Source organism: Sycon ciliatum, chromosome 5 (assembly GCF_964019385.1).
Source record: "Sycon ciliatum chromosome 5, ocSycCili1.1, whole genome shotgun sequence".
Classification (NCBI taxonomy): domain Eukaryota; kingdom Metazoa; phylum Porifera; class Calcarea; order Leucosolenida; family Sycettidae; genus Sycon; species Sycon ciliatum.
Window position 1 is genome coordinate 13,542,922 of NC_088647.1, and position 24,582 is coordinate 13,567,503.

The 24,582-nt window shown below is 48.9% G+C and overlaps 1 protein-coding gene across 3 annotated transcripts in view; it reads left to right on the top strand.

Moving 5' to 3' along the window:
- LOC135817690 (uncharacterized) overlaps window positions 1–24,582 on the top strand; it is a 60,302-nt gene that overhangs the window by 20,062 nt on the left and 15,658 nt on the right. For 2 of the 3 annotated variants that reach the window (XM_065330920.1, XM_065330921.1), the window contains exons 6-12: window positions 6,149–6,220; window positions 7,394–7,465; window positions 9,824–9,948; window positions 12,622–12,732; window positions 19,656–19,801; window positions 21,052–21,208; window positions 23,467–23,547. In XM_065330920.1, the coding sequence (XP_065186992.1) occupies window positions 6,149–6,220; window positions 7,394–7,465; window positions 9,824–9,948; window positions 12,622–12,732; window positions 19,656–19,801; window positions 21,052–21,208; window positions 23,467–23,547 (764 nt within the window). The remainder of the gene's footprint in view (window positions 1–6,148; window positions 6,221–7,393; window positions 7,466–9,823; window positions 9,949–12,621; window positions 12,733–19,655; window positions 19,802–21,051; window positions 21,209–23,466; window positions 23,548–24,582) is intronic. The other variant, XM_065330922.1, reaches the window with a different exon arrangement.

Here is a 24,582-nt window from a genome sequence, read left to right on the forward strand (position 1 = left end):
GTGGTAAGTTGTTTGACTTCGATGTAGCGCGAGAAATAGTCGACAACAACTAGGTAAGTGGATCCTTTGGCTGCACACAGATCACACGCGATCTTTGACCATGGAAGAGATGGGAACTCGGACGAGATGAGCGGCTCGGCTGGGTTAGGACGGGCCTTGGCACAGGTGGCACAAGACATCACATACGACTCAATGTCCGTAGACATACCAGGCCACCACATCACAGCACGCGCACGAGCACGACACTTACCAACGCCTTGGTGACCCTCGTGAGCACTGGCAAGGGTGGCGTTGCGCTGGGATGCAGGGATGATGACACGTTGGCCACGGAATATGAGACCATCAGCAGTTGAGAGCTCATCGCGAACAGCGAAGTACGGGCGGAGGCTAGCGGGGACCGAGGTGGGCTTGGCTGGCCACCCGTTGAGGATGAGGGCACGGAGGCGACACATGTCGGCATCAGCGTTGGTCGCGTTCCGAACGTCGACCAAGAGCGGGTCGGTGGAGCAATGCGATGTGACGGCAGACACATGCAGCTGTACTTCATCAGCAAGATCACTAGTAGGCGAGGACTCTTGCGGAGCACGGGATAGGGTGTCGGCAATGACGAGTGATTTGCCAGGCACGTGGATAGCGGTTGGGTTGTACCTCATCAGCCGCATCAGGAGTCTCTGGCATCGCAGAGGAGAGCGGGCGAGATCAGCGGAGTTGATGAGAGGCACGAGAGGCTTGTGGTCAGTCTCGACTGTGAACTGAGGACCGCCGTAGATGTAGTGGTGGAAATGCTCGCATGCCCAAACGATGGCGAGACACTCTTTCTCAATCTGGGCATAGCGCTGCTCAGTAGGTGATAGAGAGCGGGACGCATAGGCAACAGGGCGCCAGCGGGAGCCATCAGGCTGCAGGAGGACAGCACCCAGTCCGTAGCTACTGGCATCAGCACTAATACGGACGGGCTGGTCGGGCGAGAACAGTGCCAAGCAGGGAGCAGTAGTAGCGAGTTCCTTGAGGCGACAGAAGGCAGTTTCTTGCTGGGTGTCCCACTGCCAGGCGGTGTCGGCCTTCAGTAGAGCACGGAGCGGGGCACTGACATTGGCCATATCTGGCACAAACTTCGACAGAAACGTGAACATACCCATAGCACGGCGTAACTCGGGCACATTGGTCGGTGACTTCAGAGCTTGGATGGCAGACACCTTGGCTGGGTCTGGGCGGACACCGTCAGCACCGATGAGGTGACCCAGGAACGTCAGGGACTTCATACGGAGGCGACTCTTGGCGGGGTTGAGGAGTACGCCTGCAGAAGCGAGAGCTGCGTGGACAGCAGTGAGGGCAGCATCGTGCTCAGCTAGAGTGGCACCGAACACGAGGATGTCATCCATGAAGACGACCACGTTGGGAATGTGCCCAACGATTTCCAGTAGGCGACGCTGGAAAACCTCTGGCGCACTGGTGATACCAAAGGGTAGACGGTTGAAGTGAAACCGGCCAAACGGTGTCATGAACGTAGTGAGTGACGCACTGTCGTCAGCAAGTGGCACTTGCCAGAACCCAGACGCCGTGTCAAGCGACGAGAAGACCTTGGCTCCGGACAGCTTGCCCAGGGTGTCTTCGATGGTCGGCAGAGTGAAGTGTGAACGCTTCACGGACTGGTTCAGGCGTTTGAGATCCACGCAGATGCGGACGGAGCCATTCTTCTTGAGCACGGGCACCATGGGCGCACACCAGTCGGTCGGATCGGTGACTGGAGAGATGACTCCCATCTGGACCATCCGGTCAAGTTCGGTCTTGACCTTGGCTTGCAGGTGGATGGGAACTCGTCGTGCGGTCTGGCAGTGATATGGTTGGGCATTGTCTTGCAGCTCGATGGTAGCTGCAGGACCGGACATGCGACCAATGACAGGAGGAGCGGACGGAGGGCTTGCGGATGCCTCGGATACATCGCAAGACAGGAGGTTCAGGTCCTGGCACACACTGCGGCTCAGGAGGTTGCTGGGGCCATCAACAACAATAACACGGAAAGTGACGTTGCGGTCCTTCCAGGAGCTGGCAGCAACAAATGCGCCGTGTATGGGTAGAGGTTGGCCGTCAGGTCCAGTGACCTTAGTGGAGATCGGCGTGAGCTTAGGTTGAGGACTGAGGCTATTGTAGGACGGCAGTGACAGGAGTGTGCAGTCTGCGCCAGAGTCCAGCTTGAACAACACTGACTGGCCATTGATAGGGAGCTCAACAAGCCAGGGTTCAGTTGAGTCAGGAATGGATACTGAACTCAAAACACAGATACTGGGTTCCTGTGACTCGGATGAAGCACTACCCATAAAACAACTCGCACTAGCACTAGCAGAATCACTCACCGGATGGTCAGACATCTCGCTCGCGCCCACTTGACGAGAGCTACGACACACTTTGGCAAAGTGACCACGACGCTGGCACTTACGGCACTCGACGGACCAAGCAGGACACTCGCGGCGCGAGTGACCACTAGATGAGCCACAGCCGGAGCAGGGAGCGCGCGGAGCAGAGGTTGCTGGAGGGCCACGTGTCGAGTAGCTAGGCGCGGACTGGCGAGATGCAGCCGGAGCATTCTTCGGTCTGCCAGTTCCACGAGATTGTTTGTGATGTCCGCGAGCGACAGCGGCAGCGACGGAGGGCTGAGTGGCTGCGGAGCGCTGAGTGGCTAGCTGGATTTCGAGGGTCTCAGCTGCCTTGGCCTCCTTGAGAACATCGGCGAGGGTGAGGGAGCCTATGTCCTTTTTCTGCATTGCCTTACTCACTTCAGAATCAGCCATGTGGGCGACGAGGTGATCGCGGATCCGTTCTGACGGCTTGTCGAAACGGCATCTCGCCGCGACAGAGTGGAGTCGGCTTGAGAACGTGGCTACGGACTCACCGGGGAGCTGGCGGAGACGAGCGAACTGCGTCCGTTCGTGGATAACATTGTCCGCAGGTGCAAAGTACTTGTCGAAAGCATCGACCACTTTATCGAAGTCGTCCTTGTCGGAATCTTGGGCGAAGGACAACTCACGCTGGAAGATATCATCCGCAGTTGGGCCCAGAGAGTAGATGAGAGTGGAGATTTGGACATCTGCGGATTCGGAAGAGAGTTTGGTAGCAATCTGGAAGCGTGTGAATCGGCTTTTCCAGCGGGGCCAATTCTCAGGTGCGGAAAAGTCGAAGCTTTCAGGGGGCTGAAATTTCGCCATGGCGAGCGGGTCCGGTGGCGAGGGTTCGGGGTACCAGTTCTGACACCAAGTGTTGCGTTACTGCAACAGCACTAAGGGTAAATGCCCATGCACACTCTCTCAGTCCAACACAACCATCACACTCCGGTAGGAATTACAAACTATACTTGATGAAGACAGAAGGAGAAGTGGAGAACACGGGGAACAGAGTAGGCATGTAAACAGCACAGGCACGCAACAGTTACCGCTGGTGCATGTGCGTACGCGAAGGTGTGAAATAGGAAGCGGGGTCAAATTACATATGGATGCACCATGCCAAATATATAGGCACAGGTAGGTGACTGTACAGATATTGGGCCACGCTTTTTGAATTTATACCATACTGTCATCCCAATACACAGCGTTTTTCTTTGGGGTTTTTTGTGTACCGACAGTACCAAATCTTTAATTAAAATCAGTCATATTGACGTGAAGGCAACTGCGTTGAACATGTGTGCACCCATACAAATGTAAGCTGAACATGTGTGCACCCATACATATGTAAGCTGAACATGTGTGCACCCATACATATGTAAGCTGAACATGTGTGCACCCATACATATGTAAGCTGAACATGTGTGCACCCATACATATGTAAGCATTCGTATAGATATATCCTATAGTCAAGTGTCACCGGGCATCTCTGACCTGGTGTGACAGAGCGTGTTTCAAGTACTGGTGTTGTAGTACGTTATTTTGTGTACGTCGTGTGTACGTCATGTTGGTGCATGCGCGTGTTGCTGTGGTATGAATCATCATGTCTTCGTCTTGAGTTCATCATGTCTTCGTCTTGAGTTCGTCATGTCTAGTTGTGGTTCCGTCGTCTTGTCACAAATATAGTCTTCTAAATGTAGTTATCGTCGTCCATTTGTATAAGTGTGGAGATGGCACGGGACTGGGAGCAGGCATAGAAAGGGAGTTACAACACTGGTAACTTGCCTGCAAACTAACAACATACCAGGAAAATAGTTGACTGCATTCTCAGATGTTATAAAATAAATTTTATATATTATGATATAATTATCTGAAACTCGGATGTTGAGCCAATAATAAATGTAGAAAGGAAAAGGAAATATAGATACGAGTTGAGAGTAACTCTCCATCACTGTAACCAGATACTATATACAGTCAGAAAGTGCAACAACTAGGCACAAAACTGACAGAGTACTGAGACATTCGACGTCCTGACACCTAGCTTCAACACATCTCCGTAGCGCTAACCGACAGCCTTCCAACTTGGAAGGTTCAAGGTTATGGAAAGACCAAAGAGGGGAAGGCAAGTGCAACGAAAATGAGCACACGCTACAGTCCCAACGGAACAAAGAATGTCGATTGTTACTGGACTATGACGAGACCAGTAGGTTAGCGCTACGGAGATGTGTTGAAGCTAGGTGTCAGGAAGTCGAATGTCTGAGTACTCTGTCAGTTTTGTGCCTAGTTGTTGCACTTTCTGACTGTATATAGTATCTCATGAAGTTGGTTGCTCCAACGAGGAGCACACGCTTCATGCCGAACTTGACACTTGACTGACTCACGACTTCATGACTATTACCGCCGAAGTCGCAACTTCTAAGTTCGTATTGTTGTCCCTCACGCGGATGTGCGACTAGTTGTTGGAGGTGACAGCGTTGTGAATAGCTATACTGGCTCTCAACGTCTGTTTAGCACAACTCCATGAGCGACTCTGACTCACGCTGCTACCTGGGGCTTCACGAGGTGTTTGTCGCGCTGGAAACAAAGCGTCTCTGTAAGTTTGTATCCCTGGTGATGGTTTGGCCTGGAGAGCAGTATATAAGTGGTGCTTTTCAGGCACAACCTTCCTCAGCCTACTCAAGCTCAACTGATGAGGGGTGAATTCCCCGAAACACTGTGTATTGAGCAGGGAGTGGTGCTTTCTTACAGGTTTGCCGAGCGGAAGGTGCGACGTGCTCCTCGTGTGCTCCGGATGGCAGTCGTGAGTCAGTCAAGTGTCAAGTTCGGCAAGAAGCGTGTGCTCCTCGTTGGAGCAACCAACTTCATGACTATTACCGCCGAAGTCGCAACTTCTAAGTTCATATAGTATCTCGTTACAGTTATGGAGAGTTACTCTCAACTCGTATCTATATTTCCTTTCCTTTCTACGATGTAATTATCATAATTATATCACCGTTCTAGCTCAGCATCGTTCTAGTTCAATTTTTCCCCTGTCATAGTCCTGTTTATCATGTTCAGCATAAGCGAAGTTGTGAATCATGCTTGCATGGTTGACTCCAACGCGTACATGCAAGTAATAATGTAAAATAAACACAGCAAAATTGCCATTGTCCCACTGTTACGTTTTGCAGTTTCACTACTATGCGACGGCGTACAGGCACACACACACACAGCACTCAGAGACTAGGTACATTGCAGGGCCGGAGGCAGGTTCCGCGGAGCGGTGCGGCCGAAGGGCCATCTTTAAGGGGGATCTGAGGGTCCTCCCCCAGGATTTTTTTGGAATTTAGATGGCAAATCTTGCACTCTGGGCAACTCCCTGTACAAAATCATACATCGAAACTTTTTCTCCCCGGTTTTGGACGCTCCACATGGACCGACTTTTTGGAAGTTGGTACGGCGGCTACGGCCATGGCCGTACCGGCCGTACCGGTGGCGCCGGCCCTGCATTGTAATTCCGATAGTCAAAGGCTTACACACGTCTTCATCAAGGGTGAAGCAACAACAACCTCACACCTCAGTGCGCATGCACTAGACGTGTGAATCGATGTACAGCCAGTACTAATATTACTATTTCAAGACATAACGCCCCCACACCCACCCCCGCCCCTGTAATCATTTTAGTGTATGGTGTATGTAAATTAGATATCTCATGATCAATTAACGAGACCATACAGTCTTTCTGCCCATCGAAATTGGTTCTGGTTTCGTTCTTTTTGCCCATCGACCTGCAGAAACTTGGAAAGAAACTCGCTCACAGAATTACCGGATGGTCTTTTTCAGAAAAACACCAACTTGTTACAACTGTAAGTCCTTCCTGAAGCATATCCAAAGTGTATCGTGGCGACTGTGCTGTCTGACGGTTGCTTATGCATGAAGCTCAGAGTCACAGCTGCAACGTTTTCAATCCTTCTTTCCCTGTGAATTACATAGAACGGGTTTTCGACTGTAATGCGGAGTTACATGCAAAGCGATCCCCATGTAACAAACTCATCATGACAGAATTCTATGTTAGAAAGCTCTCCCCCTCCCCTCCCCCCTCCCCCCCCCCCCCCTTCCGGGTATTCAGCACTGTGTGAGCAGTGCAGGTCCGGGTAATGAGCCTTGTGTGTATGTGTGTGTGTGTGTGTATGTGTGTGTGTGTGTGTGTGTGTATGTGTGTGTGTGTGTGTGTGTGTGTATGTGTGTGTGTGTGTATGTGTGTGTGTGTGTATGTGTGTGTGTGTGTGTGTGTGTGTGTGTGTGTGTGTGTGTGTGTGTGTTTAAAGTTGCCAACCGTGTATGTGAAGTATTTTGTGTCCATACTAAATTAAATCAGTGTCTGCCCCAGAAGCGGGTGGGCGACCCGGTTGGGGGCACTTGGACCCATTTGGGGAAAAAGAGCACCAGGCCACATGTGACAGGGTTGGGAATACATCAGGGAGCCCTAAAATATTTACAACTCCCAGATGTACATGTACATGTACGTGCAGTGGCCACACTTGAACGTACCCGGCGGCTCTGACCCGGTTGCAATGGTGGCGCCAGGTACACGTGTACCCGGTTGGTTTGAAATCCTGGAGCAGACACTGTACTCATAGACGTTTTGCTAGCTGCAAACTCAGTACAAGACGAACCGCACTCGTAGCAGACTACGAATGAAGAGGTGTCCACTCAAAGAGTCGAGGATCTGCACAGTTATTAGAAAACCTCAAATCCAGATATTGAATGAGCATTCTGCTTGTGTCAGTTGTACAGTACTTGAAAGAAAGAGAGCATAATTATACCGGTACACAGAAAATACGAAAAGCCTCCTTTCTTTATATATTCCGGGCTGTTAGTTAGGTCTAATAGTCATGTTTCCATTATTCCCTGTACTTACCCATGATGAGAAGGGAACGAAAACGTTTGGTTACTAAATTGGCTTTACTTGACTGTGGGGATTGCGTCGGTGCTGACACTTGTTTCGAAATTTGAAAAATGTGTTGTTCTTTCCCAAGGCGATTGTCCCACAATCAGTTAGCAAGCTTGCCTTCTTGTCTCTTTGACAATCTTGAATCGTTGACCTTTCTGTAAGTTGAAATCTGCCAACGGCAAATGTGTGTTGCTCTTGTATTGTCTGTTCTAAAGCTCTGTTGTGTTAATAAAAGCCTTTCTCTCAATTGTAGAGCTCACTCGCCCAACACTGACACCAAGACTGTGAACCAAAGATGGAATTTGCAGACCATGTACTCGGATACGTTGGTCTTTATAATTATCCCCTTTTTGTTAGCCCCCGCTAATTTCTCTGATGAAGACGTCGACCTTAGCTGGAAGTGCAGCGAAGCGGGAGGCCACAAACTAAAGCTTGGTCCGTCGACAATGCTCTGCCTCAATTTCTAGCTGATTTCTTTGCCCTTCGAGTGGACAAAATAAATTCGAAAAATCGCTCTGGGAAGCGACAATTTTAATGACGTGGAGGAAGTACTAAGACAATATCCTACAGTGGGTATTTCATGAGTAGCAAGAAATTCGGCTATAATAACTCCTTTTTAGGATTCGAAGAGAATACCTGAATCAGGAAATTTTCCACCCCTCTTTTATGAGGAAAGTGCATAAATATGTGCACTTATAGTATTGGATGATGACGAGACTTATAGCATTGAACTCCTTGCGGACACCCCCGGCATTGCGAAATAAGTTGTCAAATGGTTGACTTTTGGAAAAGTGTGTTGTGAGCAAGCGTTTCAGTGCCTAACTAGACAGGTGGTTGTGACAGTTCCTTGCTCGTGTAAAAGGAAAAAAATGAGTAAAGTTTGCACGTCCCCGTTTCACCGGCTATACAGGTTTTGCTCGTGTAAGATTTAATTGCGGTATGTAATATGATACGTTTACAATATTATTGTGTTTAGAATACGTTGAAGGCTTTGTAATATTCTTTAAATTTCAGTTGAAGGCTATGTATTTGAAATTGCATAGCCTTCCTTGCCTTTTTAAGGAGGGTTAACAGTTACTTAAAACAATAGCCATGTAATGAAATACAGGTTAATGGTCACTGCTGTTGTGATCTACATCCTCTTTGTATTGGTAGCCATTGTTTGGAATTGCGGCACTTAAAGAGGGTGCACACGAACTTGTTTATAAGTGAATCTAAACTTTGAAAATGTTTCTGGTATTAAAAGATAAAACTCGGATGGAGAGCCAAGGATTAAAATAAAAAACCTTGTCATAGCTAACTAAATGATTCTTAGTTCGCTGTGATGTTTAGCTTGTTTTCATCTAGAGTGCGCTCACCTTCCCCTTTCTTACATTACTTCATAGCTTAGAACCTTCCAAGTTGGAAGGCTGCTGGTTTGCGCATTCTAGCCATGATGCAGCTAAGCATCAGGTCGTTGTATGGCAGGATCTCATCAGTCAGTTTTTGTGCTAATTGTTGCACATTTTTGACTCAACAGTATTCTGCTTATAACCGTAAGGCCCTCATCAGACTACGTACATAGAAAATCCAGTACAAAATCACATAAAACCTAAAAGGCAACATTTTTCCATGCCTGCATTCAGACTACACATTTTACATGCAATATACAGGCAACCTTTGACCCTACGAAATTGCGCAAGGGGCCTGGGATGTGTGAAAGCAGCGGACAGTCGTACCCGGGTACAAAGTTCGTACAACTGCCTGGTGAAAGTACGATAAATGCAGGAAAGTTGCCTTGTACAAGGGTTGGCACCCTGCCTGAAAGGATTGGGCAGCTTTTTAGGCTTCCCGCCAGATTCTTGTTGTTGTCTTGGAAACTTCTATATAAATGTGACTTATAGGCTGTTTTGTACCTAGTCTGAAGAGGGCCTTAGGCTGCAACCACACTAGGTACAAAATCACGTACAAACGGCATTACAGTAGAAATCGTCATGCCGACGCGTGCGAAATGCAAAATGCGCTTTGTAGGTTTTCAGCAACTGGCGCACCCCTGTAGAAAGCCACGTTTGTCGTTTTCGTCGTTTTCGCGCTCCTTATCCTGTGTACAACTTTGCTTTTGTACCGGGTCATCGTACATAGCATCAGCACCAGCATTGTTTTTGAATTTCCCGGTCTTTTCCAGCGCATGGCGCCCACGCTTTGGTACGACAACGTCACGTGCTGGTCGCGTGAAAACGTCATCTATGCAGACCGAAAAGTGTAGTGTGGTTGCGTACCGACTTGCACCGAGATATGCATGAAAATTTGTACTGTGATTTTTACGTAGTGTGGTTGCGGCCTAAGTGTTGGACAAAAACGGATAACTTGTAAACTTATGGTCCTCTTTTTTTGGTATTAAAAGAGTTCGAGTTCATTGTTTTTTTAGGGCTGTTATATGTTTCTTGTCTGCTAGGAAGTTGTTCACAAGATTTATTAATTTTAAGCTGGTCAAAATCAATATTTTTGTTTGTTCAAATATGTGCTCATTGCATAGCTCTCTGCACAGCAACTCCTTGTCGTTGGACCATAGACTCTGCGTGTTGGAGTCGGCTAGATATATCATCAATGATACAGAATCTTTGGTAATCGATTCCGATGTAGAGAGCTACGTGGACATCAGTGAGTATCAAGATAGTGCCTCAGTTTTTTACTCGTCAGGCGAAATAGCACGTCATAGTACATTCGAGATCAGCGGGAAGAAGATGACGACGTCCACTAATTTAGTATCTGTGCACACGAATCTGCTGTGTGTGTTACTCTGTGTGTCAGCTATGGCATCATCGCCTGTGGTTCCATGCCTAGCATGTACGTCTGAACCATCCTGCAAAGTTTGAATGACGTAGGTTGAGCGATCGCTCCGCGAAACATACTTTTTGAAATTCTCTTCATAGTATATCTTCCACCATTGAAATTTCGAATTTCTTCGAATTTTTTGCTGAGAGGGGTGGCTTGCAACCTCAATATGGCTTGTTCCAGGCATGCTTTGGAGCCATCGCCTGTTGAAACAGTGGCGGGAAGCTGCCCTGCAACTGTTCCAACAGGAAATTAATCGATCCGAGAAAGCGCGAGTCCGCGAATCTCGGTTGAATATTGAGTATTTCAAGCCTTTTCACGACGAAGATAGAGTTCTTTTTGGAGATGGACGTCGCGGCAAAGGACATGGTGTCCGACTTCTGGCGTCTGGTGAAGCCAGGGATCATTTGTCCAGTCAGGTCGGCAGCCTAACCGTCGGTAAGCTTGTGTTTGGATCCCGTTCTGCTCGATGTGGTAGATCACAAACAATTTGATATCGCACAAATTGATCTCAGCATCGTGCGTACGGTATTTTATATTCAGAAAATCCCAAAGTGTCTCTGTGTGGCCGTCCTATGCCACGAGAAACTCCAATCAGGCTCCTATGTCCTCTGCCTTCATGATAGAATGTCCACTTCGTTTGAACAACGAACACAGCAGTCGAGGACGGCTTTGCAATGAAAAATACAGCTATACAGCTATACTTGAGCTGAAAAAAGAAGAAAAAAACGTGCTCAGGATGAGACTCGAGTACATGCATACTCTCCCAGCAGGTGAAACGCAAATTTTTGTGAAAAATGCGTGTCGCCGACTGACCAGTAATTTCGCCTGACGTTCCACACGGTTATATCTCGTACATATTGCTGGTAGCAACTTGCGCGGGGGATTCCGGAGCACATAGGCTGCAGCAAACACACTGTGTGCTGATATTGAACTGGTCCAGGGCCCAGGGAGGGTGTGTGTGTGTGGGGGGGGGGGGGGGGGGTGGAGGGGATTGGGATACATGTGCAGGTATGGCCTGAGTCTCTTCAAAAGCCCTGACATACCCTAGGCAAGTTGATGATGTACTAAATATTGCGACAGAGCTTTCGGCCATATTTTCAATTCATTGCATTCCCAACTCATCACAACCACGCGCTCTTCAGCCGAACCATACAGGCACCAGCAAGGACACTCCCGTTGAGAGATAATATTGCTCCACGCCTCTAGACAGCTGTTTCGCTCCCTGTCGGAGCTCATCAGTAGAGGATGATAATGATGATAATGGAGGAATGATCATTCTTATACACCAGAAATGGCGCAATGATGAGCTCCGACAGGGAGCGAAACAGCTGTCTAGAGGCGTGGAGCAATATTATCTCTCCACGGAAGTGTCCTTGCTGGTGCCTGTATGGTTCGGCTGAAGAGCGCGTGGTTGTGATGAGTTGGGAATGCAATAAGTTGATGATGTGGCTGGACTACTTCAGTAGTGCTCAGTGTGCTGCACTACATAAAAAAAAGTGCATGCAGAGCCCACATTTCCTGAGGGGCACGTTTAGCAACACGTGACGCTCCCAACTTGGACCGCGGCGGAGTGAATCTGCTAGCCCCGTTACACTGCACCTTTGCCAACCAGTAGAGCCTGTTTTCCACTAGTAAAGGTCGATCAACGGATTCTGACGGGAGCATCATTGATGTTAGCCCCATTGCTACAAGAGGCCAAAGGAATCTACATGAGGCTGGTACTGATATGATTCTGTGGCCACACGAACATTGATTTGTTTATTACATGGATCAATGTGCTGGGGACACAGCAGTCATGGCCAAAGAAATCCAACCCCCAAATCACTAATAGTGCCACGTGTCCGTTTCGATCACATCATGCAGGGTCCAAACGCCCATGCAAGGGCCACAGGGGCCGCATGAGCCTGGGCTTTGCTTTCGGTTGACTGGCCGGATATCTTTGGCCACGGCTATACATTGGCGTATTTAGGTTGCAAGTCGAGAGCTTGAAGTGTGAAGACATACATTGTTACTATGTACCTTGGTAGGGATAGACGCATTTGCTTCGATACTAGCATAATATTTAGATGCTAGTATACAGTACAGTAAGGATACCAGTACCCTGCAGGGCCTGTGTGTCTACTATTGCTGCCTGAGCTGCTTCGAGTTGGGTTCTGAAATACATTCTGAATTCTAGCAGGTCTTGATAGTACTGTAAAACCGGAAAATTTCGGTGGAGATATATTATTTTCGGTAACTTCGGTGCAGGTAATTTTTACCTAAAATAAAACCTGACCTAAAATTCAAAAAGCCATGCCACACAGTGTGCAAAATGCATTTTTGGATCTGGAGAATTGGTTTTCTGAAATGTTCGCACTACCGAACCGTCGATTTTTGGGAAATACCGAAATATTACACCACCGAAAGTTCCCGGTTTTACAGTAACATTAGATTGTATAGGGTTTCTCATATGTGGTGACTTACCAGTGTGTCTGTCACTCACTGTTTTATTCTCAGATCAGAACACAGAGTTTTGCTCCAGCTCTTGTGAGAGCATACCGCGAAAAGAGAAGCCCTGCCCTCCTGCATTCACTTGCCATGGTGATGTGTCCAACTACACTTGTATAGGTGAGCCATGTACAAAATTAATTCACACATTTATGTCTTTTAATATTTCTTTATTTCACCGTCTAATGGCAAAAGCCAATACAAAGGAGGGTGCGCTAGCCAGCCATGGCAAGAGAAGGAAAGAAGAAGAAGAAAGAATGTGATTACCGGAATAAAATAACGCATCAACGGGGGTGAAATTTATCACTAAGGTGTGATCATTGTTCAGTTACCTGATGATGGCCAAGTGCCCACACGTTGTTTAATAACGGAATGTGGTCCAGATTTGCTGTAAGCCTGGAATGGGTGTGTCCACCCAAACCTCTTTTCTATGGTGACATGGTGCACATATTTAAAATATAAATTCACGGTTCGCAATAGACTCGTCTAGAGGCCGAGTTTTCCGCATCCGTAGGAGCGCCACCGCCCTTCAAGAATCAAGGCGCAGATGCAGCTCCTAAAGCGGTGGGAGGTGAGTAGATCAGTTTACAAAAGGTTATCTTGTAAGGCTGCTTTGGCTCAACGCGAGCGCATCTTGGGTTCTCTTAGACTCAAACTCAAACTGTTGCTTATCATTAGACAACGTAAAACCAAAACCAATGAAACAGAAACGACACGAGGAGACAAGCTCCAGGAAAAAAGGCTAGAAACCCGTATGTCGTACGTGAAGACCATGGGAACGTCGTAGGCGTACCATGGCGCAAAAGGTAAGTAAAATACTTTAGAAGACACGATAGAAAGAGGAAAGAAGACTGTATAATCAATTGCTTGTATGCATGCTTGGTGCGAACCATTAGTTCGTGACAATACTCTTATTCATGCAATCTCTAACAAGCATGCAATATCTAACAAGCATGCACTATTGACAAGCATGCAATATTCCACACTCCCTCCAGATGAGAGCTTAGAATTAGTGTACTACATGTACCTGACTCGTTCCTACAACAGCGTGATGCTACTAGAGTACAGAGCATGGTGCAACGTGATGCTCTCATCGAACACAGAATATTGCTGCTGCAGCTCTATAAGGAGCCGGCATTAATCAGTTGCTGTCTGGCTTTATCAGCTGACCGGGCAGCATCTCTCTTCGGAAGCGTGGCGCCGGGGTGCGCACCAGATTGCTGGATAGCGCCGACTGCCATGACCGTGGTAGGTGGTGCTTTCCGCTCTCTCTCGACTTCTTCACACTGCGATGCTGCGGAGCCGCTGTCGACTTCTGCTCGGGGTTGTGGCTCGTGTAGCCACTTCGGACCAGTGTACCAGATGGTACTAGTGAGCTCACTGGGCTTCACTCCGCGTGACGGCAGGTCAGCTGGGTTCGAAGCTGTTGGGCAGTAGCTCCAGCAGGACGTCGGAACGAGACGTCGGATCTCTGTAACCCGGCTCTCAACAAACTGCTTCCAAGTTTGCTCCACTCCAGCTATCCATGCCAGTGCCACTTGGGAGTCTGACCAGCAGTGAATCTGATCAATCTTCAGATCTGCCAAAGTTGATGAGACGGATGCCATCAGGCGAGCCAATACCAGTGCTGAAAGCAACTCGAGGCGGGGAATGGTCTGTTGCTTCAGCGGCGCAACACGAGTCTTTGCCGCGACTAGCTGTACTGAAGTGCCCACCTCCGTCGTGAACACAATGTAGATGGCTGCTGCATAGGCTCTCTCGGACGCGTCACAGAAACCGTGTAGCTCGACACGTGTGATGTTGCCGTTCGCGTCTGTTGCGTAGTGCCGCGGCAATGAGACCGGTGGCATGGCCTTCAATTCCCGTATCATCGTCTGCCACTTGCCAAGACACTCTCCCTCCAATGGGTCATCCCAGCCCATCTTCAACTGGCATAGTTGTTGGTGAAATACCTTGAGGGTGATGGTGATAGGTGCCAGGAGTCCGAGGGGGTCATACATCTTGGCTGACGCCGATAGGACTTGGCGCTTAGTTACTGGTGAGTCGACCTTGGTCGTGCTGAACACCTCGTCGACGCTGAACGTAAGACGGTCAGATGTCCTGTCCCATGGAATGCCCAGGACTTTGGTGGTGGCTGCGGATGAGCCATTCAACATGGTCTTGGCATACGAGTCGTTATCCACGGCGACAGTAGGCAGACCGTTAGTCGACAGTGGTGTCGCTGCGGTACCATTGACGATCTCATTCAACTCAGCGGAGTTGGAGACAAACTTGCACAAGTTGAATCCGCCTGTTGCAAGGTGATTCTTGGCACGGTTGAACGATTCCAACGCATTGGCATTGCTGTTGCCGCCACTCGCAACATCGTCCACGTACAGACTCTGTAGCAGCTTCGTAGTGAACTCGGGATCAAACTTGGCGAGATGGTGTTGCAGGGTAGCGTTCAATAAGAATGGGCTAGCGGATACACCGAAGACAACACGCGTGAATCGGTACGTCTTGAGTACCGGCTGAGCGCTTGTGGGATTGTCGACCCAGAGGAAGCGTAGGACGTCGCGGTCGGCTGCCTCAATCCCAACCATCAAGAACGCCTTCTCTATGTCTGCGGTGAAGGCTACCGCATGCGTTCGGAACCGGAGCAGTATGCTGGTGATCTGCTCGAGCAGCGGTGGTCCCGTGTGGATGCAGTCGTTCAGGGACGGATGCGTCTTCACCTTGGCTGAGGCATCGTACACCACACGAACCTTCGTAGTGGTCTTGTCCTGCCGAATGACAGGATGGTGAGGCAGGTAATGTACTTCGCCCACCACGTCGTGCTCTGTAGTTGGCACCTCCTCGATGATGCCCTTCTGAAGTTGCTCTTGAATTATTGCATTGTATTCCTTCAGAATTTCTGGTGACTTCTGCAGTTTCTTGAGTGTTGACTGCAGCCGTTTCTCGGACAGACTGTAATTGTCTGGAAGCGCGCGATGATCCTCCCTCCATGGCAACCTGACCGTGTACCTCTGCCCATCGTAGCGGATGGTCTGTTGGAACAGCTGCAGAGTGTCCGGTTCATTAGGCAAGATGCCGATGGATTCAAGCTGCCAGAACTTCTGGAGTAGCTGGACCAAAGCGCTGTCCGGATCTTGCACGGTAGATGGTTCGACATCGCAAGCGTGAACGGTTGCGACGTTAGTGGAGATGATGCCTGAATTACACCTGCCTGTTGGTCCGGACAGAACTCACCCGAGGCGAGTATCGAGAGCAGTTGGCCCATCATCTACACGAACGATGTCGTCCGTGACGATCTGCCAATAAACATCAGCGCCGAGTAGAATGTCGATGCTGGCTGAGCCGCCACAGTTGTCGGCGAGACTGAGATTCTGTAGAGACTCGTAAGCTGTGACTACATCTGCGGTGTGCTGATTTTGCACGGGAGCACAGACTGATGGCACGACGATGCAGTTGACACGAATCCGGTTGCCATCGACGCACTGAATGTCCAGTTCGACCACGTCCCGGAGTGTGCTTGGGCTTGGCTGTTCGCCGCCAAACGCGTTTATCTCTACACGTTCTTGACCGGAGCGGCGCACATCCAGCTGAGTCAGTACCGATGATGTAGCGTACGAGCGTTGGCTCCCACCGTCTAGCATTACTCGTACAGGCACTTTTCGATCTGGACGTTGAGGCGAGACCACCGAGGTCTGTGCAGTTTGTAGAAATACAGCTCCGCTGTCGCTGACAGTAGCTGCGGTTGTTGACGAAAACACTGGCTTCGACCATTTTCCACTTCCGCCTTGTCTAGATGGCGGAGATGATGTCTTCGCGCCAGTCCCAGGCTGCTCTGACGACTTGGGTTCGCAAATGGACGTATGATGTCGATGCTCACATTTGCTACATCTCAGCCTGGACTTGCAGTCGCGAGCCATGTGGTTCTTCTTCAGGCAGATGAAGCAACGACCAGTCTTGCGTATCAGCTCCTTGCGGCGCTTGATGTCTGTGATGGACGAACATTGCGAGGACTCGTGTCCGCTGCCGCAAAACACACATTCTACGCTCGATGAGGTGACGGTAAGAGCTGCTGCTGTGGAGATGTCTGATTTGGCAGGCTTGCTCATCAGACGTGTGGCTGCTACGCTATGCGAGACACTCTGCAGGGTCTCCTCTGCTTCCGTGCGGAAATCTGCTTCCCGTACTAACCACTGCAATAGCGAGTCGACCGACTCGACAATATTGTTATCGCAACGCCACCGGTGGTACGCCGTTAACAGATCTTGGCTCAACTTCTGCTGCAGCTGAGTGCAGAACGTACCGTACGACAGCTCATTCTGACGGCCAGCATCAATCAAGTTAATCTTGGCGACTTGCACAAGATCTGCGAAACGCTCAAGCTGTTTGGCTGTGCCACGCTCACGGATTGCTGGCATGTCCTGGAGCGCGGACATGTGGACGGCTGTTTTGCGCTTCTCACCTCCGTACTTTTGGTCAAGTCGCTGGAGTGCTGCCCCGTAGGCCGCTGCCGAGTAACCATACGTCTCGACAGTCTTCAACGGTGGACCGGACAGATATTGCCTGAGCTGCAACAGCTTCAGCTCCGGTGACAGAGGCTGTTGATCGACGCAGACGTTGAAAGACGTACGCCATGTGTCGTATAGCTTTTTGTCGCCGTCAAAGGTTGGTATCTTGATCTTTCTTAAATGACGGTAAACGTCTGATGGTGGATTGCCTTGCGGTGCATGCGAAGGACCAGGTGTGAATCCTGGTACTGGTCCAGTCAATCCATACCCATTTGGGGTTCCGCCATAAGGGCCATAATTGGATGCTGCTTGTTGGCCTGGGTACAGTGCACTTCCATTCTGCGCAGGCGATCCACCAAAAACGGCGTTGACTGGTGGAGGTAGAGCTGGTGATGGGTACAAACCGCTGACATTGTACTGCGTCTGTAGACTCTGTACCCCAAAAGCGGCGTTGTTGGACGACACTGCTGCAGGTGGAACTGGTGACCACTGTGTCGAGCCAGCTAAATTAGGCGTTGTACTACACGGCGGCGGCCACTGGCTAGCTGCCGTATCTGGCTGCGTCCATTGCGGGGTTTGACTCTGGGCCGCTTGTAATTGTGGCACTCCGAGTACGTCGAGCGGCAAGCGGCTACCGTAGGGGATCGTACTCGCAGAGGCCGGGGCCAGGTGGGAATGTGCTCCAAAAGAGGCTGATGCTGATGCTGCTGGACCACCATAAGCGGACGCTGGGTCAGTCGCGGTGCCGAAACCCTGAGCAAATTTCGTCGTGTTTACTCTCGACGACGTACCACTCGCAGTTAGTGTACGAGCTGAACTGAGGCTGTGTTGTTGTGTTGGTGTAGTTGTTGTTCCGTATTGCAGCGTTGGTGTTGCAGCTGTGATCGTGAATGTGCGATCGTCGTTTGTTCGTGTTGTGTTGGTGTAACCAGCACTCGAGACTGGTGTACTCGTGCTCGTCGTGTTCTGCGTGATCTGTTGACGTCCGACGTCGTACGGTGACGAGACTGACGACTGTCGAGGGTTGGTACCGGTGTCACTACTGCTCACAGCCAGACGCAAATCTGTACTCACGCCAACACCGGCACCTGGTTGTTGCTGCTTGCGCTGCTCTGCTGGGACGTTGTTCCGGTCGAGGTCGCGCGCTGCTGGCCCTGTGGCCCCTGTAGCTGCTGACGGGATACCAGATACATCAGGCATGGACATGACTACATTCGTGCATGCACTATCCTGGCCTACAAACACAAGCTCCGTAGCTGCGGTGTTAGCATCCGATGCGGGAATGTGTACGGTACTACCACTAGTACTGGGTTCACTCTGGCCACTGGCCCGTACACTACGACTCGTGCTGGATGTATCTAATTCTTGCATGCTACTGCTACTCCACTGGAGCTGCTCCTGTGCAGTTCGTATTTTGTCTGTAGCTGAAATGGATTCCAAATATGCCTGAACTCTCTCTGGGTGACGGGTGTATCGCAACCCCGTGATTTCGCTTGTGTGTGCACTGTTGTATCTACTCATGCTGACATTTGCTAAAGTAGTGCTGGCCTGCGTCACCGTCTCAGTGTACGACACCTCTAATTCTGCAGTCTCCTTTGCCAAACTCTCTAAATAAGTAGGATTCTTGCAAAATATATCTGCCAGCTCTGAAACAACCTCCATCACGGAGTTCATCCTGTTCTCGAGCATTAGTAGCCCATATTTAATCTCCTCGACACTCACGGTTTCCGATACGATGGACACCAGTAACCCACGGCGGACATTAGTATATTCCGTCTTCGCCTTAGCCTTGGCGATCTTCTGCTGCGGACCAATACTATCTGCCATCTCTAGTCTTCTCTGGTTCGAATCCGGCTATCCGGCTCGAAGGACCAATTTACAAAAGGTTATCTTGTAAGGCTGCTTTGGCTCAACGCGAGCGCATCTTGGGTTCTCTTAGACTCAAACTCAAACTGTTGCTTATCATTAGACAACGTAAAACCAAAACCAATGAAACAGAAACGACACGAGGAGACAAGCTCCAGGAAAAAAGGCTAGAAAACCGTATGTCGTACGTGAAGACCATGGGAACGTCGTAGGCGTACCATGGCGCAAAAGGTAAGTAAAAAACTTCAGAAGACACGATAGAAAGAGGAAAGAAGACTGTATAATCAATTGCTTGTATGCATGCTTGGTGCGAACCATTAGTTCGTGACAATACTCTTATTCATGCAATCTCTAACAAGCATGCAATATCTAACAAGCATGCACTATTGACAAGCATGCAATATTCCACAATCAGCTCACCAGCTCACCGGTCAAAGACTGAAAATCCCATTCACTGCATCCATGGTGCACATGGTCACTTAAGTGCAGGACACAGCAATCGCACCTGCGTGTTGCATGCATGCTGGCACAATGCAAAGACAGTTTGCGAAGGTGATACTGCTGGTCTCCCTTGATTCATAGTGACCACTGGGTTTATTTGATGGCGCTGTAGCAGAGTTCAACCGTGTGCCAGTTTGATGGAGATCTCTCCTAATTCACTCTTTTTCTTCTCCTCAGATGCTAGGTTCGAGTGTGCCGGGTACATTCTCACTGTCAATCGTCGCACACAGATATTGGCTCTGGATGCGCGGCAAGAATGCAGGCGTCAGAAACTACTGCCATTCAGATTGGACTACTTTCTCGACATGAAAACATGCTTCAGGGTTAGTTGTCTGAGCGGTAACTCTGATGCGCTGGTGCATGCAAGGACAGCTTGCTAACATCCCCCTTTGTGCATGCAAGGACAGCTAGCTAACATCCCCCTTTGTGCATGCAAGGACAACTAGCTAACATCCCCCTTTGTGCATGTACCGTGAGAGTGCGGCTTTATGTGCTGGTGCGTGCGTGTGTGTGTGTGTGTGTGTGTGTGTGTGCGTGCGTGCGTGTGTGTGTGTGTGTGTGTGTGTGTGTGTGTGTGTGTGTGTGTGTGTGTGTGTGTGTGTGTGTGTGTGTGTGTGTGTGTGTGTGTGTGTGTGAACAGCTGTGTGGTGGATACCAGGCTAAAAATAGTGGCGGTCAATTCATCAGCCTTGCAAGCTGTTGAATGGTGTAATCCCAGCACAAGTTGCTATGTCTAACATAGCTGTTCGCTATCATCGCTTCCGCGATGGGCATGTCTGAGGTCTGAGGTGTGTGCGTGCACACGTGTATCTCTGTGTGTGGGTGTATTGGTTGCTGTTCGTTTTGTTTTAAACTTGAGATGCGTGTATGCTCGCTAGTGTGCTGCTGAGTCTGAACATAGTAATATACAATCATGATTGTAGCCAATGCTGTAGACAACAAGCTGTTTCGGCCATATATGCCTCATCAGTACAGCTACGAGATTTAAGTAAGCCGAGCTACCCACGATGGTGCAAAGGAGGCACCACAGACATTAAGATAGCTCGTTGCTCTAGCGCCAGAGTGCTCTAACTACGAAAAGTAGCGAGCGATGCGTAATGCAGCAGCTCTAGAGCAGCCTACGTAGAGTGCTTCACGAGACGAATGTCGAGGAGCGCTATACCCATTGTACACACATAGACTGGAAATATCTGTCAATATGCCTTTCACAGACTTTACCCCTGGACGGGGCATGCCTATTTAGGACAGTGTCTGTGTATGATTCTGTAGCCATATTGGCAATATGACAATTATTGTACCAAGGTTGAAATGATAAATACAGTCAACTTTGCCTATAACGACACTCGGCTGGGCATCAGAAAAGTCCTTATTCGCGAAGTGTTCTTATACCCGAAGTCTCATTATGATTATGTGTTACAGTTAGATGGGACTTTGTTCTGGGCGTGGAAATTCTGTGGTTATTCGCGAATTGTCGTTATATCCGCAGTCGTTAATAGCGAAGTTGAATGTAGCATCAACATGACAGGTTTGGTTATTGGCAATGACTTTTCTGAGTTTTCTCTTCTGCATCTAGGATGCAATACAAGAAATTCTTCTTGAGCAAGTAAAGATGATCTGGCTAAAGGATTCCAGTAACAAGAGCTTTGCTAGGTACAATCTCGAAACTCGGGTAGTTGGCACACCTGCCAACCAAAAAACTACAACAGCAGATGGCTATGTTTGTGGGAGAGGTAAGTTTCTGTCACTGAGGAAAGTCATGATGTCTGCTGCTTTGGAATTCCACTGGGGGTGGGGGGGGGGTGGGGGGGGGGGCAGGGGGTGGGGGTGGTGTGTGTGTGGGGGGGGGGGGGGTAACATTTACGGTTGGTTCACGTATCGCCGGTGCGTGCCAGGAGGCTCCGGTGGTGGGCCTCTTGCAACCTCTCCCAGCGCATTGTGATTATGTGAACCAGTCCAATGCTTGTCGAAATCATACGGTGAATCATCGCAAGCGATCGTCGGCAAAGCTGGGCAGTGCCCAACTCTTGCAATCTGCGCCGGCACCAATCATCTACAATTTTGACCAAAAGTGGTATGTGAACCGTTCACGCCAGTGCCGGGACCCAGACTTCGTCAAAATTTCAAACCAAGACTCGTCCTAAAATTTCCTAAATTGAAGCAAAAGATGAGGTCCTTTCGCCATTCTTGTAGTCGCTTCAAGGTGGCAAATAGACATTATGCAATTGAAAAAAATGCAAAATGCGAAGGATACCTTCGCAAGTTTTTATGACTTCATCAACGTTTGCAAACTTTGCATGCATAATTTCACCACCATCGCATACTAGACTGCAATAAAATGTGTAGAAGTAGTTTCATGATCTGCAGCGAAAGGTAGCACCAAGTGGCCATCGCCGAAAGACCTTATCTGTCCCATGAACTACTGGAGAAACATAGAATTCAAGCTCCAATTGGCAATCATGTCGTAGTATTTTGGCACCTTCTGTACTACTTTGTAGTAGATTTGGTACAGTACAGCAATACTTGAACCATATGTGGGACGGACCGGGAGCTGGCTCACCGCCGGTGCTTCCCGGCGCCGATTTGGCGTATCATCGGTGAACCCACCTTTAAAAAGAAGTTTTCAACTCTGGCAGTCAAAAACGAATTTTAGGACAGAGAGCGTAGCACGTGTGTGCAGGAACACTGGCAAGCGTGAACAACAGACAGATCTCTACTTTGTTAGTGTCTTCAGGAAACACAAAGTACCATGGTACCGTGTACGGACGACCGTGTCCATGTGCAGGCGCGGCGCCGGAACCGGTCCGGTTGGTCAGGGCATCACCGCACCAAATTGTTGGCCATCAATGCATGGTTACTGCCAAGAAGGGTATGTGTACCCGCTATACCCCCCCCCCCCCGTTTGCCACGAAATACAGACATCTATCCTATTTATCACCGTTAGTTTGATCATCGGAGCATGAGCCGCACGTCCCCCCCCCCCCCCTTTTGGGTGAAGTTTGAGTGTTCAATGCGGCTTATACTTCGGAAAATACGGTACGTATGATGACTCAAGCTTGGTCACAATATCTCCGACATCGAGCTACCCGGTCCTGGCGTCACGGAAACTACAAAAGTAGCACATCAAAAAATAGTTTGAGCTTCCGTACCGTAACGTTTGCTTTGCACACGGGCTTTGCGAAACTAGTTTGCGAAGGAAGCACGCCTGATGTACTACATGTTCCTGAATGAAAGTCCTGTAAGCTGTAGCTGGTATCTGAGACGACGGATCTAGTGCTGTGTTAGCCTGCACCATCGCTTGTCAGCTTGACTCACTATGCCCTGATGAGCTGAGTTTAGTTACCTCGTGATACTTTTTCTTCTTCGTTTCCAGCAGCCGTGCTTGACGTGCTCAGATTGCCTGGGCCCGTTCAGATGAAAGAACATGGGAAAATTGGGGCATGACTAAGACATCACGGTAACACGACATCACGGTAACACGACATCACGGTAACACGACATGATGTCGACATCACGGTAACACGACATCACGGTAACACGACGTCACGGTAACACGACGTCACGGTAACACGACATCACGGTAACACGACATCACGGTAACACGACATCCCGGTAACACGACATCACGGTAACACGACATCACGGTAACACGAATAAAGTACTTGAAGTACGTGTAATGGAAATGCATTCGAATTTTAATTATACACGTCATGGTATTGTTAAAATCGAAAATATTACGACCTAGTAACTATCCATGATGTCATGGCATTGTTAGAATGTCATGGCATTGTTAGCATCGGCATGATGTCATGGCATTGTTAGCATCGTGAATACCCATGATGTCATGGCATTGTTAGCATCGTGAATACTCATGATGTCATGGCATTGTTAGCATAGCTGAAGCCGGGTAATGACTCTTAGTCTATGGCCGCTGTGCACTGCGTACATGGCCTGTTGATATCCATCTTCTTTTCCTTTTCGTTCATGACAGAAATAAACGAGTGCGATATCTCAACACCTTGCTCTGTGGGATTTCGCTGTGAGAACACCAGGGGCAGCTACACATGTGTAGGTAAGGTTTCCAACTGAGCTTAGTTTTGTTTCATCAAGAGCCAGATATTATAGCTTGGGAGTGGTGCGGAGGTCGGCACCCGGAAGATATGAAATGGAGGCACCGACACGTGATCCGTGTTGGTTACCGTTGTCACGAAACGTGGCCAGCGTTTCCGAGGTTGGTCGGCGGAGCAGTAAAGAAAGCTACGCCACTTGGATAAGAAAAGTGATGACTACTCGATGATCTGGCTCCACATTGTGGAAAGTCACGGTTCTGCTACTACGTAGTTCATGGCACTGCTCTATCTATGATCACAGTAGTAAAATTATTCATTATTCACAATACCCGAACAAGCGCAATGTACTGTAAGAGCCATAATAACGAAGTGCTAATTCTAACGAGTTAACGAGGAGAAATCTGTCATTAAAATATAAATCGTTATACAGAAATCGATACATATACTGTCCTATTGAGCGTTGAGAATGAGTGAGAATCGTTACCTTTGGTACACGTAAACCAGTCAATTTTGGGAAATCGTTATATGTGTGCCTCGTTAGAATAATGGCTTCTACAGTACTCATTATTGAGAGGTCAGTGTTGTCTGAGAGCAGGGGCTTCGGACGGTATTTTAGTGTGGTACGGTCAGCCATCTGAAGTACAGTTTATTCCCGTAGCTATGCAGAAGACGTTACTTTAGTAACGTCTGGCGCTAGCCAGGGTCCACACAGCTTTAATTTGGTGTTTGTGTGTTTGTGTGTTTGTGTCATGCTTGGCGCTATCCCGTATCTGTCCCGTACCGTGCCGTACCATCAAACACAGCTGGCCACATACAGCTGGCCGCAATAGTCAAATAGGGCTTTCAAACGCAAGATCATAACGTGAAGCAACTTGGAAGAATGAGTATGAATGCGAAGTGTATGGGGGAATGCATGTAGGGCGATAGTGCGGGTTCTAATCCCAGGTTATGCTAAAAAAAGAAGGAGAATTGAAAAATTTATAACTCTCTATGCTTTTTTTGCCTAGGTCATCAAGGCGGTAGACGGTGTCGTATTA